General features: G+C 43.3%; 2 protein-coding genes across 2 annotated transcripts in view; both read right to left on the bottom strand.

The window, feature by feature from the left end:
• Window positions 1–21,580, bottom strand: part of SQLE (squalene epoxidase) — a 767,303-nt gene that overhangs the window by 547,033 nt on the left and 198,690 nt on the right. The gene's annotated exons all lie outside the window — the stretch shown is intronic.
• TRMT12 (tRNA methyltransferase 12 homolog) lies at window positions 13,720–15,150 on the bottom strand. Its single transcript, XM_049765985.1, has one exon. The coding sequence runs from the start codon at window positions 15,148–15,150 to the stop codon at window positions 13,816–13,818; it is 1,335 nt and encodes a 444-aa protein (XP_049621942.1). The 3' UTR covers window positions 13,720–13,815.

Below are 21,580 nucleotides of genomic sequence, written 5' to 3'. Positions count from 1 at the left end.
TACCCCAATGGACAGAAATGAGGACGTTATCTTAGTTGTTTTGGTTTTGGGGTTACACCGCTTCTGGTTCTACGCTCAGAAATGGCTCCTGGGAGGCTCAAGGCTATGGGGTGCCGGGGTTCGAACCACCGACATTTTGCATTGCGAGGCAAACGCCCTACCATTGTGCTATCTCTCCAGCCCCACGGACATTATATTTTTCCTTTTTTTTTTTTTTTTTTTTTTTTGAGAGGAAGAGAGGAGAGTGGGAGAGAGACAATGGACAATGGGAGAGAGACAAAAGAGAGAAAGAGAAGGAAAAGCAGGGCATGAAGAGAGGTAGAGAAAAATAGATGATAAAGAGACTGGAGAGAAAAGAGAAAGAGAGACAGGGCGCAGGAGACAGGCAGAAATAGAGAGACAGAGAGGAGAGAGAAGAGAGAGAAAGAGCAGCAGAGACAGAGACAGGAGATAGAGAAACAGGGCACAGAAGAGAGATAGAGACAGATAAAAGGAGACTGGGAGACAGAGATGATAAAGAGGCAGAAAGAGACAGAAACAGGGCACAAGAGAGAAACAGATAGATAAAAGGAGACAGGGAGACAGAAAGAGATGATAAAGAGACAGGGCACAGGAGAGAGACAGAGATAGATGATCAGAACATTATCTTAATGTCGGGCACTTCTGTGACTTGAGGGAAAGGTCCAGGCTTTGGTTTCTGGGCTTCATGGAGGTAAGTACGCCTAGGTGGTGGCTTCTTGCTTCCTCAAGGCCGAAGAGGCCATCAGTTTTCTTCCACCTTCACAGGGAAGCATGATTGTGCCACCACCACCACCACCCCCAAATATGCCACTTTGACCTAGATCAAAGTGCTTCTCCAGTTGGCCTCTACAGAAAGGTCAAGCTTCTCTTTCGTTTTCTCCCCTCTTCAACAGTTTCTTTGTTAAGATGCTCTGTGAGGAGCTAGGAGATGGGACAGCGGGCAAGGTGCTTATCTTGTACTAGGTGGACCCCCCCCCCAGCCCTTCCAGCAATGGTTGGTTCCTTAGTAGTCGATCCCCAGCACTGCCAAGTGTGCACCCCCAAAATAGATGCCCTGTGAGGCGGTGAGATTTAGAAGTGGCTCTGCGTCTTGGATGTGACCGCCCCGATTCTATTACGAGCACCACATATACCTAACCCTAACCTCCTGAACACAGATCCAGGGCTTAGCAAAAAAATCGAAAAGTTAAAAGATGCTCAGCGAGCCCTAAGTTCTGACTACACTCCCATAAACTCATTGGGTCATCCACAAGTCTGACTTGCTTTCCGGATTTTAAAACAATCAGGGTGCAGTCACAGAATATAGGACGTTAATGGAAAGAGGAGCTTTGGTTTCTGCCTCCTTTCTTTCGCAAGTCTGTGATAATATAAATCTGTCCACCTTTAGCTTTCTGTTGGTTGACAAGCACAAAAAAAGAGTATCCATTGAGTTGAATTCTGCACCTCAGATTCCCCTGGGCAATGCAATTTATTTATCGCGGGTTACTCTAGGAGTATTGTCAGCGAGTTAAGGCCCCTCCAGGTGGAGGGAAGTTGACACTGATGGTGGAATTGGTGTTGGAAAAATGTATGCCTGAAACTATTATGAGCAACTCTGTAAACCCAGTACCTCAATAAAGTAAAAGAAAAAGGTGAGGATTGTCAGATAGTGTCTCCCAAGATTCCCTAAATTGGGTCAAAGTATGTGAGGTCAAATGATTGACCTCAAAACAAACTACTTCAGTCTGTGCTTTGTAACCTTCTCTTGTTACCCCTGCTAACAACGGGGCCTATTGGTCTATTGCTTACTGGGTCCCGGTGCTGTTGGAGGCATTTGTTGTTTCTTCAGTTTTAAAATCAGCCTTATATTTGATGAGTGTTATCTATTTCACTGAGGAGGAAATTGAGGCATTAGATAAGTTATCAAGGTACCAAATAACAGCTGACCATCCAGAGAGTCCTTATTTCTAGTCACTGATGGGTTCTTGGAAGTGCTGAACTTCGGTGAAATGCTTTAATGAAACAAAAGCAGGTTGTCTAGGATTTTGTCTTTTCAATACCATTATGACCCTGAACAAAGAATATTATTTGTTCTCTGTACCTAGCTATGAAGAGTCAATCCCAGGATCCAAAACCAGGGCTAGCTGGAGCACAAGAATTTAAGGGATCTTTGTTTCATTCTCTTTTCATCCCCAACCAAATGTACCCATCCGTTCTCTAATGTCTCCTTTCAGTTGTCTTCCCTCGCTATGCAACTAAAGATTTTATGGCAACTTTCCTGCCTCATTTCAGGCCCACCTCTGAGCCTCTGCTTTTTGAATCCAGTGTTTTTACTTCTGCCAGGCTAATTTTCCTAAAATGCCTATCTGGGGAATAAGCTCGTGGTTCTGACTAAATTCCCAGAGGGAAAAAACCAAAGAACCCCCAAGGACTAATCTAAGCTAAGAATGTGGTAGAGGAGACATGCAGTTAGTGTCACAGTATGAGCATGCAGGATGAAGAATGAAGTATTTCATGGGCTTTCCATTTTAATTTTAAAAGTTAAATGTCGGGGGCCGGAGAGATAGCATGGAGGTAAGGTGTTTGCCTTGCACGCAGAAGGTTCGAATCTCGGCATCCCATATGGTCCCCAGCCTGCCAGGAGCAGCGATTTCTGAGTGTAGAGCCAGGAGTAACCTGTGAGTGCTGCCAGGTATGACCCAAAAAACAAAATAAATAAAAAAATAAGTTAAATGTCAGTTTTTAATTATTAAGAACTTTTAAAACTGCTTCTGTTACTAATCTTTTCTAATATTTGATGCACAGATTTTATTAGTAAAAGAATTTCTAATATGAATCATATAAACTGAATTTTTTTCCCCCGTTGCCATTGCTGGGACCTGACTTAGACCAAGGATTCAGGAATCCTGGTACACTTTTTTTGTTTTGAATCACTCATTCTTATAGCTTCAGTCCCTCTTTTGTTTTTGGATCACAGCTGAGGCACTACGCTCAGAAATCGTCTTTAGCGATTTAGCAAGCTCCAGGGACCTTTTGGGATGCCGGGAATTGAAACGAGGTCCCTCACAGGGTGGCTGCATGCAAAGCAAACACCTACGGTACTACTGTGCTATAGCTCTGTTGCCCACCCCCCCCCTTTTTTTTTTTAAACACACCCAGCAGCCGCCTATTACTTCAAGCAATTCTCCAGGTCTTACTTTTCCCAATCGGCAATGAAGATTTGGTTCAGATCTTGGCATGTGCTTTAAAACTCTACCTTAAATTTATATTGGGGTCAGAGTGATAGAAAGGGTGCTTGTTTTGCACACATCTGACCCAGATTCAATCCCCTAGCACCTCAAGCACCATCAAGAGTAATGCCTGAACGCAGAGCCAGTAGTAATCCCTAAGCCTCACCGAGTGTGCTCCCCACCCCTCAAAATACCTACATTTGTAAGAAGTTTTAGAAGGTGTAGGACCTCAAAGATAAGTTTTCAAAGACATGTTATAATTTACTGAATTTAATTCTTGCTTGTTTCCACATTGATTGGACTGTTGCACAATTCAGGTTACATTTATACTGACTGCACCAGAATAGTGTATTTGTCTTCAGAAACACACAAAATTAACAAATATAAATTACCTGGTGCAGAAATTAAAATTTTTGTCTTTGCATGTTGATGCAGGTTACACTTTTACTGACTCTACCAGAATAGTGTCTGTATGTATGTGTGTCTTCAGAGATATACAAAATTAATGAATATAAATTACCTGGTGCAAAAAATCAAACTTTTTTCTTTTTTTGGTTTTTGGGCCCCACCTGTCGACGCTCAGGGATTACTCTTGGCTATGTGCCAAAAATTGCTCTAGCTTTGGGGGACCGCCACAGCGGAAAGCCAGGGATAAAAACCAGGTCCCTCCTGTGAGGCAAACGTCCTATCACTGTGCTATCACACTGGCCCCTCTTGTCTTTTAACTTGCTAGCCACATACCACCAGTGGCTCACACATGAATATGTTTTATTAGTACAAATCACAGCACTGGTGTTATATGTTAAAGATTCAAAATCCTTTAAATATAGGGCACATGCAGACTCAACATTTGCAGCAGCCAACTCTTTATTTCAAGCAACAGAAGCCAATGATGAACTATTTTAAGAAGAAACTCATTAGAAGCTGTTTTCACTGTTCTTAAAATTTGAAGCTGCAGTGGTGTCAGTGTTGAACCATTAATTTCTACTATACCAGAGGACAGCTGATGTTCATTCTTGCAAAAGGAAACAATGCTCTCAAAATTAACCATCCCCCACTTCCCACCAACTATTTTTTATTTCCTTCTAATTGAATATGGATGTTAGTAGAAAGGGTAGGGATTTGAGAGCCCAAAGAATGATAAATGCATACCACAACTTTATCACAGATCTTGGGCCTTAACTCATACAATCAATTTTGCTTGAAATAGTTTTCCTCACTTAAGCTCATCAAATTTTTTGTCAGCTATGTCCATCAAAATTTAGGTGTTTGAACGTTATTGTTTTGTTTTCCAAATGATTAGGAAGAGTCTGTTTCGTTTACAAAGGAAACAGAATACAGTGGTATGGCATTTGAAGTCACTGTTGCGTAAGTGGTTTGTTCATTTATTCAATAGGCATTTCCTAAACACACTAACTCTGGCAGTTTGCCCACTTCTTCTTACTAGTTCTCAGTCCCTAGACATAGTGCTTAAACACTCTAACCTTCAGCTTCCTTGTCCAGAAAAAAAAAAGGTTAATTGTAAATGTGAAGGCTCCACTGGCTGTAATCAAACAGTGGCAAGGATGGTCTGAATCAGGGCCACTGTTAGCATAAACTAAGACAGTCATAAGAGAAAAGGCATGGAGGGTGGGAGGGCTCCAGCTTCATGGACCAGGAGATCATCAAAAGGACCGTCTTCTGCCATCTGGGAGGAGGAGGGTAGAGAGACAGACAAAAGTACCAATTTCAAGCTAATCAAGCCTAGGTAGGTCTTTTACATCTAAAAAGGGTTAGGCCAAAGTAAAGAGGGAGACAGGACAGAGTCTTTGTTTTGGGTAAAGCTGGATATGATCTCTGTACCATAACCCAACAGTTAATATCGCTAGACAAAATGCAAAATAGCAAAACATAGCACACATATCTAATTTAGCTGAGCCAAAAGACAGGAAACCACATTTCTAGCTGTTTAGAACCCAGAGCCTAAAATATGGTCCTTTGAGCCCTGGGTAGGTAGCTTGCACCAAATAGCAGGAGAGTGCATTTAGGGCAGAGAAGGGACAACTATGACAATGATAGTTAGAAAAGGTCCCTCTGGATAAGAACTGGGTACTGAAAGGGGATTAAGTGATATGCATGATATCCCTTCAGTAACAATACTGCAAACCAGTGTTCAAAAGGGAAAAAAGGAAGAGAAAGAAGGAAAAAAGTGAGGCTGGAGCAGTGGTGCAAGTGGTAGGGCATTTGCCTCGCACACACTGACCTAGGACTGACAGCGGTTCGATCCCCAGCATCCCATATGGTCCCCCAAGCCAGGAGCGATTTCTGAGGGCAGAGCCAGGAATGACCCCCAAGTGTCAATGGGTGTGGCTCAAAAAGCAAACAAACCAAAAATGTCTGCCACAGAAGCAGGCAAGGGAGGTGTGAGGGGTGGAGGGACTGGGGCTACTGGTGGCAGTCAATATGCACTGGTGAATGGTGTTGTACATTGTATAACTGAAACTCAATAATGAGTAACTAACTTTCTCACAGTGACTCAAAGATTTTATTTATTTGTTTTTGTTTTTTGGGGGCCACACCCCGCGGTGCTCAGGGGTTACTCCTGGCTGTCTGCTCAGAAATAGCTCCTGGCAGGCACGGGGGACCATATGGGACACCGGGATTTGAACCAACCACCTTAGGTCCTGGATCGGCTGCTTGCAAGGCAAACGCCGCTGTGCTATCTCTCCGGGCCCTAAAGATTTTATTTTTTAAAAGTTCAAAAAGGCCTGGTCCTCTGAAAGTAATTTCTCAGATTTACTAAATTAAGACTATTTTAAGGGCCCGGAGAGATAGCACAGCGGCGTTTGCCTTGCAAGCTGCCGATCCAGGACCAAAGGAGGTTGGTTCGAATCCCGGTGTCCCATATGGTCCCCTGTACCTGCCAGGAGCTATTTCTGAGCAGACAGCCAGGAGTAACCCCTGAGCACCGCTGGGTGTGGCCCAAAAAAACAAACAAACAAACAAAAGACTATTTTAAGTACTTAGAGTGATAAATACATATAGATGTACATGTATGTATATAAAGAACTCAATGTTACTACACACAACATCCAGTGACTGTCATAACTTCTATAGGATATCATTTGGATCATTATATGTAACATTCATATGTACTGGTTGGTGTTCTAGAAATACCAAATGAGAGAGATAATGCTAAAACAAAGACCAAAACAAAAAAGTACAAATAAATTCATCTGTCAGGGGAGGGAGCCCTGGGAAGATGACTGGTGTCCACAAAGATATGAAAAGTTTTGGGGCCTGAGTGATAGATAGCCTAGTGGTACGAGTGTTTGCTTTGCATGCAGCAGATCCAGAATGTACCTCGGTTCGATCCCCTGCATCCCATATGGTCCCCCAAGTCAGGAGCGATTCCTGAGCACATAGCCAGGAGTAACCCCTGAGCATCACCCCTGAGCTTTTTGGGTGTGGCCCAAAAAGCAAAAAAAAGATTAAAAGTTTTGGATTCTTCACCGTAGGGTCCTGTTCAAGCTTCTGATAACCACTACTTGTCCAACCAGAACAGGTTAGCACTCTAGAGAAATTCATATCAATGAATACATATATTGGGATATACTCTGGGCCAAACTTTGATGCTCAGATTCTTTTTTTTTTTTTTTGGGCCACACCCGGCGGTGCTCAGGGGTTACTCCTGGCTGTCTGCTCAGAAATAGTTCCTGGCAGGCACGGGGGACCATATGGGACACCGGGATTCGAACCAACCACCTTTGGTCCTGGATCGGCTGCTTGCAAGGAAAACACCGCTATGCTATCTCACCGGGCCCTGATGCTCAGATTCTTGACTGTGCTCAGAGTGCCCCCATGAAAATATGTGATGCGAGGGATCAAATGAGGCTGTGGCACATGAGGCAAGTGCTTTAACTCCTGTACTATCTCTACCGCCATGAATACCCATAGTAAAGAGTCAGTGCAACCAAAAGTTAAGCTTATGAAACGTAAGTTTAAACAAATTGGAACTGACCAGGAAAAAAAATTGCAAGTAATCATACTACAGATTTTGGTTATTAAAGGTATGAGAGAATCAATACATTTGGCAAACCTGATGAAATTGGTAAATTACTTTAAAAATGACGAACAACCAATGATTGTTCAATAAAACATAGACTTTATTTTGTTTTTTGGTTTTTGGACCACTCCCAGCAGTGCTCAGGGGTTACTCCTGGTTCTGCACTCAGAAATCACTTCTGGCAGGCTTGGGGGACCATATAGGAGAACCAAGATCTGCCCTGGTTTGGTAGCATGCAAGGTAAACACCTTACTACTGTGTTATCACTCTGGCCCTGACTTTATTTTATTTTTGGTTTGAGGGCAACACCCAGCTCAGGGACTACTCCTGGCTCTGAGCTCAGAAGTTGCTGCTGGCAGGCTCGGGGGAACCATATGGGATGCTGAAGATTGAACCCAGGTCGGTGGCACACAAGGCAAATGCCCTTACCTCTGTGCTATTGCTCCGCACCCCCCCCCCCCGGCTTTATTTTTAAAAGGGATTGAATTTGTAGCTTCAAGTCTTCCCATAAAGAAAAATCCTCACTGGGTAATTCTGCCAAACATGAAGAAGAAATAACTATTCAGTGCAACTGGGAGCTATGTCTTGATTTGAATCATTTTGAGGCTACCATTTCCTCATGAACATAGACACTTTGGACTCTGAATTATGTCTATAAGGCTAACTCCTTTTATAGTACCCGTCACCACAGATGTTAGAAATGGGAATCAGGGGCCGGTGCGGTGGTTCTAGAGGTAAGGTGTCTGCCTTGCCAGCGCTAGTCTAGGACGGACCGCAGTTCGATCCCCCGGCATCCCATATGGTTCCCCAAGCCAGGAGCGACTTCTGAGTGCATAACCAGGAGTAACCCCTGAGCATCACCAGGTGTGGCCCCCCCCCCAAAAAAAAAAGGGAATCAACATATTAGGAGATAGTAATATTAGGGGGGCATTATAGGTTTTTTTGGGGCCACACCAAGCAGTGCCCTAAAGTAATCCAGGATTGGATTACTTCTGTCTTTGTGCTCAGAGAGCATTCCTGATGGGATTTGGGGGACTATATGGGATATTTAACCCTGGATGACTGCACCTTATCCAATGTACACTCCAGTCCAGAGACTTATTTAGGATATTTTCTTTTTATTTTTTGCAACTCTCTGGCCCAGGATATCTTTAAATAGTATATTCAAATACAAGGATTCTCATAAAATAAATTATAAAACCCACATTTCCTCATACTATATTCAACCACTCACTGATGTCTTAAGACTTAAGTCTTCGGGGCCGGAGTGGTGGCGCTAGAGGTAAGGCATCTGCCTTGCAAGCATTAGCCTAGGAGGGACCGCAGTTCGATCCCCCAGTGTCCCATATGGTCCCCCCAAGTCAGGAGTGATTTCTGAGCACATAGCCAGGAGTGACTTCTGAGCGTCAATGGGTGTAGCCCAAAAACAAAAACAAAAGAGTCTTCAGTGAAGGCCCACAGTGGTACTTTTCAGTTCAGCTCTGGTTTCTAAGTAAGTTTTGCCTTTGCCTTTTCTTCCCAGATCTTATCTTAAAAGAAATGTTATAACTTACATACTAATCCTTGCAATGCATAATTAGGGCTTAGGGTTTTTGGAGGGTGACAATTTGAACCATATCTGGTATACTCCAGGGATCATGCAGTGCCAGGGTTCAAACCTGAGCCTCCCAAATACAAAGCATGTGCTCAGCCCTTTGGAGCTATCTCTCTGGTCCAATTAAGTGGTTTCTAGCATATTAATGGAATGATGCAATCACCATCAATGATTTCAAGACATTTTCATCATCCTGAAAAGAAACTCAGTCCTATTAGCTCCTCCCTATTCCTATCTCCTCCTGCCTCTAGCAACCTACATTATTCACGGCCTTTTCATAGAAACTGAATCATTAAACAAGGGTATTGGGACCAGAGCAATAATAACAGCAGGTAAGGTTTTTACACAGCCATGATCCCTAGTATCCAATATGGTCCCCCAAATACTACCAGGAGTGATTCCTGAATGTAGAGCCAGAGAAACCTGAGTACTGATGATGAGTGTGGCCCTCTAACAAAAACAAAAGGGAACTCCTGTGACTATTTTCACCTTTGTTTTCATTTTTGTGCCATATCCAGCTGTCCTCAGGAGTTGACTCAGAAATCGCTCCTGGCAGGCTCATAGGACCATATGGAATGCCAGGGATCGAACCGGCGTCTGTTCCAAGTTGGCTGCGTGCAAGGTAAATGCTCTACCGCTGTACTATCTCTCCAGACCCCGACATTTTTTCACTTTATGAAACTATATAAAACCCATACATCCTTTTCTAGATTCCACTGTATGAATATGTCTTATCTTATTTATTCATTCAACAGCTGACAGGCTTTAAAGATATTTCCACTTTGGCTCTTATTGCTATAATAAAGCTCATATGTAAATTTCCACAGGCACATGTATTTCCTTCTCTTGGGTGAAGCCACTTGATCACAAAGCACTTCAAAGAACTGTTATTTTTCCATGTAGCTTCACTATTTTACAATCCAATTTCCAACTTGGTGGCTTTTTATTACAAGTGTGTGGGGGAGGGGTAAATACACTTAAACAATGGCAATATTTAAAATAATAATTCTGTTGAAAATAACTAGTGGTTTGACCATTGTGAAGTGGTTGTACTCTGAGGCTGATTGGAGTGATAGATATAGATTTCTTACATGTTGTGTTCGAAGCAGGAGGCATGGAATTTAAAATGCTTTTATCATACACGTAATGTGTATTTGAAGTAAAATTACTGAATACATTATACTCAATAACTGTATTAAACAGACAGCGTTCATGAATAGAGCAGCTTATGATTGAGGACATTTGGTAAAATTGTTAGTCCTGGATACGACTAACTGGCAGCTAAGGCTGAAGTTTGCAATGGCGGCCTAAAGGAGTATTTCTACTTCCCAATTCTGAGGTTGAGGTGACAAGGACCCCAGAGCCACTTGACCCCTTTATTCTCTTTCCCTTGGTTACATTATCATCTTCCTGACCATGTGCTTGGGGGGAAACTGCAACATAAATATACTCAAGTAAAGGTGTGAGACAGACCCTTATTTTCTTCCATTTGTGTGTACACCTGCTCAACCTTAAACATACTTCCCCCCCTTCCTAAGCACCCACTCCTCCTCCCCAGTCCATGATTCTATCCCATTTAACGCTAATAATAATACTCAGTTGTTTCTATCTCAGTGCTAGTAAATATACCATAATGTCTACATCTCCAGTATGGTGATCCCATTGTGACTGACTCAGCTTTTTTTTTTTTTTTTTTTTTTTTTGTGGTTTTTGGGTCACACCCGGCAGTGCTCAGGGGTTATTCCTGGCTCCAGGCTCAGAAATTGCTCCTGGCAGGCACGGGAGGACCATATATGGGACGCCGGGATTCGAACCGATGACCTCCTGCATGAGAGGCAAACGCCTTACCTCCATGCTATCTCTCCGGCCCCTGACTCAGCTTTTTTTCCTACATATCCGATCCTCAACAATGCCTAATGAAAAGAGTACATCCCAATAATTCATTATTTTTGTGGTTTGTTTTTTTTTTTTAGGCCACATCCAGCTGTGCTGAGGGCTTACTGTTAGCTCTACACTCAAGAACTACTGCTGGTTCTAAAGTCAGTGGCATGTCAAACTTCTTTCACCATCGAACACTTATAGCCTAATAGGTTAAACTGGTAGGATAAATTCATGTGGGCGCATACACCACCAGTTCTGCCTACCCAAGTTTATGGCAGGAGGGTAACTCCTTAGTCCCCAGTCAAGTGGTTCTGTGAGCCATCTCCATTATTTCTCTGCTTCCTCTCAAGACCTGGATTGGCCTGGCAGCTTTATCTGAAGGAGAGAAAGCCATAAGCACACGCATGAGAAGAAATCCAATAGAGAAAGGAGAAAACTAAGGCAAACTCAGGAAGGCTATTCTGTGGAATGGGCTTGGAAACAAAGAAAGTCTGTTGTGGTAGACATGACAGCGGGGCACTTCCTAGGAGCTCAGGGTTATCCAAGACTGTCTGCTGTTCTCCATCAACTCCATCTCCAACCTGTCGCACTGCTTCCTCTTCTCCACCTATCTGTACCAAATCCCGTGTGTCTTCTTTGGTAGAACTTGTGGAATAACACTGACAGTACCAGTTCTGTCTATCAGCCCTTCTAGGAAAAACAAGCAGCCCACATCACCTCAACCTACCAAAAGCCATAGTACTGTGGATAGAATGCTTGCCTTGCAGGCAGTCAACCTAGATTCAGTCCCCAGCATCCCTTTTGGTCCTCGACCACTGCCAGAAGTGATTTCTCAGAGCGAGGGGCAGAAAGAACCCCTAAGCACTGACAAATGGGGTACAATAATAAAATCCTGAGAAAGCCAGACTTTTTACATTTTCTTCAACTGGCAATCAAACCCAGGCAGCTTCAAAGTTCACCAAAACAAAGTTCTGAATTCTTGACAATTAGTCATACCAAAGGTTAAGTAAAGTGAAATGACTAACTGTTTATTCCAGTAGAAAATAAAGGTGAGGCTTAACCAACTGCACTCTCTCTCTCACCCCCTTTAGTTCCTTGCTTGCCAGATTGAACAAGAAAACAAAGAGGGAAGCCTATAGAAATCTAAGGGTTTTTGTCTTTTGCTTTTGGACCACACACAAAGTACTCAGAGATCACTCCTAATAATGTTGGAAGATTTTTTTTTTCGGGCTACACCCGGGAGGCACTCACTGACTTTGAGCTTCAGAAATCACTCCTGGCAGGCTTGGGAGATCATTTGGGATGCCAGAAATTGAACCTAAGTCTGTCCCGTGTTGTCTGCATGCAAGGCAAACGACCTGCTGTGCTATCACTCCAGCCCCTGTGTTGGAAGTTATGAAAGTTGTAAGTTCCAACTTATGCCCACATGCAAGGCAAGCACCCTAACCTGCTGTACTATCTTTCCAGTCCCCAGAAATCTAAGGTTTTCATTTAAACCTTAAAAATAGTAATAATTACTGTGGAAACAAAAGGCTGGAAATGTAGTTTCCAGCTGATTCCAAGAAAACATCCCAACTTCGTATCACAGTAAACTGAATATATGACATTTTCTTAATACAAATGCTAATGGGAGTTAACTGATGTAATTTTCTTTTTCTACTCCTGGTTCTACGCTCAGAAATTGCTCCTGGCAGGCACGGGGGACCATATAGGCCATGCAAGGCAAATGCTATCTCTGGCTCCTGATGGAATTTTCATTACCTTTCCTGCCCAATCTTATTCATAACAATAAAAGAACACCATTTAATACTTTGTTTTAGACTAATGCTTAGTCCCAATTTTCTCAAATCCATCTGTCTCCAACAGACCCCACCCCAGTCCAACCTACATCTCATGTCAGATGCATCCACCAACTTCCCCCATTCCAAGCTGGTCCTTCTCAGTCTAATTTTCCATATTGCAGCTGGAGTGATTCTGGAAAAGGCATTGTGTTTTTCCAATCACATGGCCAATACCCCACGTGACACAATTCAAAGAAACTACTTTGCAAATAAAAAAATCTATGGGCAGGGGCTGAAATGATAGCACAGCAGGTAGGGTCTTAGCCTTGCAGGAGGTCTACCCAGGTTCAACCTCCAGCGTCCCATATGGTCCCCTGAGCCAAGAATTTTTTTTCTTAAAATGTCGATTTTTAATATATGTAAAACCACAGGGCCGCAAAGATAGTATGCAGAAGGACGATGGTTCGAACCCCAGCATCCCATATAGTCCCCTGAGCCTGCCTGGAGCGATTTCTGAGCGTAGAGCCAGGAGGAACCCCTGAGCGCTGCCGGGTGTGACCCCCCAAAAAACAAACAAACAAAAAACAAAACACTAAAGTCACTTTAATTTATTAAAAAAATACAAAATAGTAAATCTATTTATGATCCTGGGGCTCTTATGAGGTCAAACCCTTTAATGGATGTGAGGTATCGATGGGAACACACATGATCTGTTGTACATAGAGAACAGGAATGGTTTTTGAGCACTGAGTCAGCGCTGCCAGATGTGACTCCTCCCCCCCCCCAAAAAATAATAAGGACAAAAAGAAGGACAAACAAGCTCTGAAATCCTATACTCAAGGTGACAGAACTTTGGTCGGAATTTAAATGCACATATCTGTATCACTTCAACCAGCTATGCTTTTCCCAGACAGCTCACCCTTGGTGGGGCCGGAGAGATAGCATGGAGGTAAGGTGTCTGCCTTACATGCAGAAGGACGGTGGTTCGTTCCAATCCCGTCATCCCCCGAGCCTGCCAGGTGCAATTTCTGAGCATAGAGCCAGGAGTAAGCCCTGAGCACTGCCGGGTGTGACCCAAAAACCAAAAAACAAACCAACAAAAAACCACCTCATCCTTGGTGTATTCATGTGAACGAAGACACATACAGTAATCTGCACTGAACTAAATAAAGCCTGTTTCTGGGGCCATAAAATACTAACAGGAGACAAGAGGGGTAGGATTTGGCGGAGCTGCTGTCCTAAGGTAACTCACGTGTAGAGTTCTGTCTCCAGATCCACCCTTCTCTAGCCCACTAGCGGGCAGGGTCGACACTCCAGATCCAGCACTATATGATCCACGTGGGGAGCATAGGATTTCACTGGCTGGATGTGTAGGATTCTAGTCCTCCACGGTTTCCCATGAAGCTGCTGGAGAAATCCAGCTATGCGAGTTTCCGCAAGCTGTGCCCACCTCTGCCACTCTGGCTTGGTAGCTGCCAACCTCATTTTCCTCCTTGAATCCCTGCTGTCTCCATTTTCCCACTGGTTGGTGGCAGTTTCCCGAGAAGAAAGCCAAGGCTGCACCTTTTCCGTTTCATCCTTTCCAGGAAGCTGGGGGGTGTTCCCTGGGAAAGATTCCACATTCTGGTGGATATGTAAAACGCCCCCAGTGTCCTGTCTCAGCACTTGGCAGGCAACGGGCCAGCCTTCTTCAGAGCTGGGAATCAGCCCCAGGATCACTCTGTCTGCAACGTCTGACAGCTCCAACTGCCGGTTGTCCCCAAAGTGAATCTGGCACCGATCTGCTACACCGTTGAGCTCTAGATTCCTTCTCAGCGCTGCCTCGGCATGGGGGTTCCACTCGCAGGCGTGCACGAAGGCGGCACCAGCATGCACCAGGCAGGGCAAGGTGAAATAGCCGATGCCGGCATAGAGATCCACCAGCACTTGGCCCGCACAGGAGAGCGACGCCATGCGCAGCTTCTCCGTGATGTTCCCGAACGAGAACATGCACCGGGTCACGTCGAACGTGTATCGGATGCCATTGTCCACATGCTGCACCCAGCCGTGATCGCCTCGCAGTAGCGTCACCGTCGGTGTCCGGGCGCCATCGGGGGCCACCCGGCCTCGCTTGGCCAGGCGTTGCACGCCCAGGGCCGCGGCCACGGTGTCCCAGAGTTCTGGAAGCCCCAGATCTGCCCACGCCTGGGCTTGGAAACAGTCTTCACTGAGCAACAAGAGGTCGCCATGTCTCTGCCAGGTGCGGGGCAGGTCGGCCTGCAGCTCTGCAGACCAGGCCCGGCCTCGACTTTGCAACCAGTGCCTCAAGTCTTGGCACAGCTTCAGGCCCGGGGTGCAAGCCCGGGCTTTTCTGGAAGGCAGAGGCGCCTGGATTCGGGTGAGCATGCAGGTGCTACCCGGGGCCACGCGCTCCCGCAGCTCCTGCAGGTGCATCTCCCCCAGGTTGCCCAGCACGGGCAAGGCCACAGCGCCGCCGGGCAGCTCTTCCACCCGGTGCAGCGAGTCCAGGAGTTCCTTCTGCTTCAGATAGGCCCGGTACTTCTCAGCATGGCGACGCTCCGTCGCAATGGCAGCAACAGCTTCGCTTTTCTCGTCCTCTCCGTCCATGTCCATGTCCATGTCGCAGGCGCCTCCATTCTCCTCCCGGAGAAGCTTTAAAGCCTGATTGACCCTCCAGGCACTTCCGCCCCCACTTCGCGCGCCGGCGTGACGTCAAAAGGCGCGCCGGAAGTGAGGGAGGAGCGAGGCGTTGGCTGGCCAATGGCATCGCCTCGAGCCCTGCGGAAGCCGCGGCGGCCATCTTGACTGTGGTCTTGCCCTTCCCCAAAGGCCTGCTCGCCCCCTAGTGCTGTCCCCAGGAATTCTTAGAGAAGTGAAGCTGGAGCAATGGATTTACCGGTGGTGGAAAGGGAGATTTGGGACATTGGTGATGGGAACGTTGCCCTGGTGAGGGGGGGTGTTCTTTCCATGAGTGAAACCCAACCACAATCATGTTTGGAATCAAGGTGTTTAAATAAAGATATTAATAAAAAAAAGAAAATGGACCCCAAAAACACCCCCAAATTTATAAATCTAAATCTATTCTACTTGTGGCTGGCTGGAAAGAAACCAGAAACTCTACATGAAATAATTAGAGCTTAAAATCACCACTCACATATATTCTTTAATAAATTACATGGGGAATTGAAAAGGAAAAGGAAAAATAAAAGCTTTCCATAGACTCATATAGGGTTGGGTTTTTTTTTTTTTCCCCACTAATCCTGTGTTTGGTAAGAGTGAAAATCAAATAGAGTTTTCTCAATGCACTGCCTTGCAAAACAATTAGTCATTGCCATCTCACTGTGCAGCCATGTAGAAAACAAAACAAAGCAAACAAGTATTTGGAAGTCAGAAGAATATGAATTTGGGCAAATACTTCCACCAGTTAGGACAGTATTGGATGACTGGTCTTACCCTAATCAATATTCATACTTTATTCACCCTAGTGTGTGATCTGATGATGAAATTTTTGGATTATTACCTACTTGGTATTCCTATTCCACCCTAGGGTGTGTGGCATGGTTCTCATCAATACAAGCAGGGTCTGAGGAAGGCAGGTGATCATTCTTAAGCTGCATTTCTTCTTAGGAGCAGAAAGCTGTGTGGTTGGATTCCTTGCTTGAATGCTGTATTTCATAAAGCCATTCTTTACCTTTTCACTGTGTAGATGACCTTTGTCAATGTTTGCTTCCAGATCTGCGTACACCTTACCTCCATGCTATCTCTCTGGCCTCTCTCTTGTTTTATTTGTTTGGTTGTTTTTTTTTTTTTGACACTGTGGTTTGCAATACTGTTAATGAAGAGATGCCATGCATGTCACTTTCATAGTATACTCTACTATAACTGTACTCTCTGCTCTTTGTGGCAAGCTTCCTACCACAGACTGGATCTCCTAATCCTCATGTCTATAGCCTCTGGATATTATTCCCACTGTTTCTTTTTGTTTTTATGTTTGTTTGTTTTGTTTTTGTTTTGGGGCCACATTCAGCTGTGCTCAGGAGTTATTCACAGAAACTGGCTCAGGGGACTATATGGGATGCCAGGAATTAAACCCAATTCCGTCCTGGATCGGCCAGATGCAAGGCAAAATGCCCTACCTCTGTGTTATCACTCCAGACCTCCACTGTCTCTTATTTTCCACATATCCCATAGATGTGTGAGATTATTCTATGTTTTTCCTCTCTTTATGGCTCATTTCATTCAGCATAATATTCTCTATATCCATCCATGTATAAGCAAATTTCATGACTTCATTTTTCCTAACAGCTGCATAGTATTCCATTGTATAGATGTACTGCTGTTTCTTTAGCCATTCATCAGTTGTTGCACCTTCTTTGCTTCCAGATTCTGGCTATAATAAATAATGCTGTGATAAACATAGGAGTGCAGAGGAAACTTTTGTTTTGTATTTTTGTGTTCCTAGTATATCCTTAGGAGTAGTATTGCTGGATGATCAGGAAACTCAATTTCCAGTATTTTTTTTAAAAAATAATATCCATATTGTTTTCCAGAAAGGCTGAACTAAATGGCATTCCCATCAGCAGTAAATGAGAGGCCTTTCCCCCACATCCATTCTCAATGAAGTCTTGCTGCAACCTAGTTGGAATTGGAAGATACCATGTTGAGTAAAAGTAAGCCAGAAGAAAGATAAACACAGGATGATTTTATATATCTGTGATATATATAATACTGGAATATCTATCTATCTACCTACCTACCTACCTATCTATCTATCTATCTATCTATCTATCATTCTATCTATCTACTGGATGAGGAAATGTAATAAATATATAGTAAGGGGGAATGCCTAAATCACCTTTGTGGAATGTGGGAGAGTGGTTTAGCTATACATCTAATGGACATCATCAATAAGATTGAAAACATGAGATCTTAGATGAAACTACCAAAATTTGTTATATACCTGTCAAGGTGGAAGGCAGGGATTGGAGGGGTTGGGTTGGGGGACAATGAAGTATGGGGAATCTGTCCATCGTGGTGCTTTACTTTAAAAAGAAGAACTGTAGTCTGAGAATGCAATGGAGAATAGAAAGGGAGGACCTTTAAGTAGTTGTGGGGCCCTGAAAGTGGGCCTGAAGTAGCAGCTCTTTAAGTATCAAACAAGTTATTTGCAAGTTCTCAGTCAATCAGAACAACTATAGGAAAACCTTTAGAACCCCAATAGCTTCAGTACTTTTCAACAATTCAAGTGACTCTAGGTTTTTCTCATAACTTTGACCAATAATACTTTTATTCTAAAATTTCATTAATGGTTATATTCCCAATAATATAAATGTTGTCTAGGGGCAAGCAGGTGAATTTATCCATCTTCTACTTATTTATTTAGAAATCACCAAATAAATTTATTTGGAAGCACCACACATAGTAGGTCTTTACAAAAATTTTAGAGTAAATAAACTTAAATGAAAAATGGGAAAGAATAGCTACAGGGAAAAGTTCATATTTCAGTTCTAAAGTATTACCACTAGATGTCAGCAACAATCAACCACAAAATTGATTGAAATCTGAGGAAAGTTCTTGATTTTCAGATGGTTTGGAAGTTAAGAATTCTTGCCTCAGGGGTTCTACTTATCAGACATCATATATGTATGTATACATATCTATCTATCTATCTATCTATCTATCTATCTATCTATCTAATGTATGTTCTGGAACCTCGTACCCATCTCCTAAATAAGCTAAAAATCCCTTTCAACAAAAGCTTCCAGCTCCCATGGAATTTTACCTACCCTTCCAGAACAGAACAGGATTCCATATCTACCCCTGATTGTGGGGGAGTCTGGGATGTGGGCTGGATATACTTTTATTAGCTTACTCTTTGGTGATAGCAAGTACAAATCATGGAGAGTGAACAGACACCAGTCATTATGTAACATTTTCCTAGGCAGTCAATGGAGAAAACCAATAAGCAACTTGGACAAAACAAAAAGACTCTGGAAAAACTTAAAGACTGAAAGTAAACATAAGGGCCAAGAACAAAATCTAAGAGCAAGTAATAATGATATGGTTTGGCTAAAAAAAAAAAAAAAAAAAAAAACCTGAGTGGCCCCCACTGACTCTAACTTTTCCCAGCAAACAATTACTTGTGAATATTTGTCATCAGATATTGTCACCTTGTTTAAGAAGGGAATGCCAAGCTTAGCTTTCATGCCCTCCCATTCTTTCTTTATGATAATGTTTAAAAAAAAAAAAAAAGGAGAGCAGAACAGAGAGATAACAGAGATCAAGGCACACGCCTAGTGGGTGGCTGATTTGAACCCAGCACTGGAGACGGTCTCCTGATCACTGCTGAGTATGACCCTCCCAGAAACACCAAATATTTAAAATAAGTTTTAACTGTAGTACCAAAGAAAAAGCATAATATTTTTCAAGTGCTAACCATAGGCTAAGCACTATAGTAATTTTTTCATATGAATTAACTCATTCAAAATTCGGTGAGCTCTATGCTTGTATTGTATTTTAGTTATTTTGTTCTTATTGGTTCAGCGGCCACATCTGTTGGTATTGGTGGATGCTTGGAGCAACTGGCAATGTGGTGTGTGGAACTGAACCCAGCCTCCTGTGTGCCAAGCATGCTCTCAGCTCATGAACCTTTTCTCTGCCACAGTACTTTTATTTAAACAAACAAACAAACAAACAAACAAAAAAAGCACATTAAGGTTAGGAAATGTTGGAGTCAGGGTTCATTTTCAGATCAAACATTTATTTTAGTCTTTTTTTTTTTTTTTTTTTTTTTTTTTTGGTTTTTGGTTTTTCAGCTATACCTGGCAGCACTCAGGTGTTACTCAGAAATCACTCCTGGAGGGGCCAGAGAGATTTTGTGACCCAAAAACAAAAAACAAAAAACAAAGAAAAAAGAAATCACTCCTGGAAGACTCTGGGGACCATATGAAATGCTGGGGATCAAATCCAGGCTTGTCCTGGGTTGGCTGCATGCTAGGCAAATGCCCCACCGCAAATAGCCCCCAAACATTGAATCTTAATACCTTTTATTGGAGTGTTGCTTATATTAGTCTTACTTAAATATTTTTATCTATTTTATATATGTCTTAATTTAATTTTGTTTTTAGTATGAGAGAAGTTTCGGGTCACATCCAGAGATCACTCAAAAGTACATAAGGGAAATATATGCAGTGCCAATTATTGAGCTGGGGTCAGAAGAATGAAAGGCAAGCACCTTTTCACCATACTATCTCTTTATCCCTGATTTTAAAGTTTTAGCCACTGTCTCCTGCTGCTGATTTCCAGCACAGTTTGACCAACCCAGTTTTTAGACATCTCTGGAATGTTGCAGTGTACTTCGGAAATACATAGGATGGGCCAAGACTGTGGAGTGGAAATATTACATTTTTCTTATTTTAAATCAGTTTTATTTCTCCTATCTTTCATGCCTATGCCTTGTATCTATAACTCTTTCTTAAAATGTATAGAAGAACTCATAAATACAGAGTTGGAACTCTGTTTCCCCCACTGTGGGCTGGGCTTGGAGACCCTCTTGGCATTTAGATCGCAGATTATGATGCTGTCAAGCTGTGTGTCACTGGGGCATTCCAGTCAGCAGTAACTCCAATAATCTGCACCTGCATGGTCTCTTGGGGTTCCCTGCTACACTTGGATGACTGAGGGAGTTGGAGAGAGCCTCCCTATATTTCTCTCTTACTCAGGCAAACCCAAGGGCTCCCTACAGGACATTAGATGAACTGCACTCTTCATGCAGGACCTATGGAATATGACATTCTTGTCACTCACCATTCATTTACTTTTTTGTGAAGGGAGTTAGGGCTACACCTAGTGGTGCTTAGGGGTTACTCCTGGCTTTGCACTTAGGGATCACTTCAGGTAGACTTCGTTTAGGCACCATATAGGCTGCCAGGGATTGAACCCAGGTCAGCCAGGTGCAAACAAATCCTACTTACTGTACTATTTTTCTGGTCCTTATCTAGCTTTTGTATTATTATTATTATTACTATTACTACTACTATTATTACTATTATTATTTATTAGGTTTTTGGGTCACACTCAGCGACACTCAGGGGTCACTCCTGGCTCTGCGCTCAGAATTGGTTGGTCCTGGGTCAGCTGCATGCAAAGCAAATGCTCTACTGCTGTGCTATCTCTCTGGCCCCTAGCTTTTGTATATTTTTTAAAGCAAGGCAGTTTTATTGAACAAAAATTTCTTAGAAATATGTGAGGGGAGAGAAGGGAGAAGTGTGTATTCAAGTGAGAACATAGGCTTCTCCAGAGTGGGATTAGGCAAGCAAACAGACTAGCCAGTGAGATTCATTTTCAAGAGAGCACATGGTTGAACAGGACCAAACTTTCATCAAGATTTTTGTGACTTTGCCTTTCTTTTTTTTTTGTTTTTGTTTTTGGGTCACACCCAGCGGTGCTCAGGGGTGACTCCTGGCTGTCTCCTCAGAAACAGCTCCTGGCAGGCACGGGGGACCCTATGGGACACCGGGATTCGAACCAACCACCTTTGGTCCTGGATCGGCTGCTTGCAAGGCAAACGCCGCTGTGCTATCTCTCCGGGCCCAGATTTTGCCTTTCTTAATTTAATTGTCAAGCTTCCTGCTAAGATTTTTTTAAACTTTGTACTCAGATCATTTGTAAAACAGATCATTGAGGGCAATGTTTTGTGTGTTTTGTTTTATTGGGGGGAGCACACCTGGAAATTCTCAGGGGTTACTTTTAGCTCTGCACTCAGGAATCACTCCTGGAGGTACTCGGGGACTATATGAGGTTCTGGTAATCAAATTGGTGGCCGTCTACAAGGCAAGTGTCCTGATCACTGCACTGTCACTCGGCCTCTGAAAGCAAGTTTTTACCTGCTCTATTAATGATGAAATTGAAGCCCAATTTACTTTTGCAAGATGACACAACTAGTATAGTCTGAACCCAAACTAAACATTATTCCAGTGGCTATGGTATGGGTTGTCAAGCGAGGGTTGTGAGGCTCTTACTATGAAATTTAGGGCAAGCTTGGTGCTAG

Source organism: Suncus etruscus, chromosome 19 (genome assembly GCF_024139225.1).
Source record: "Suncus etruscus isolate mSunEtr1 chromosome 19, mSunEtr1.pri.cur, whole genome shotgun sequence".
In the NCBI taxonomy this organism is placed as follows: domain Eukaryota; kingdom Metazoa; phylum Chordata; class Mammalia; order Eulipotyphla; family Soricidae; genus Suncus; species Suncus etruscus.
This window is presented reverse-complemented; position numbering and strand designations above follow the sequence as displayed.

Bases quoted from the DNA above. Each gene is read 5' to 3' on its own strand.
- TRMT12 (XM_049765985.1), bottom strand. From the start codon at position 15,150: ATGGACATGGACATGGACGGAGAGGACGAGAAAAGCGAAGCTGTTGCT.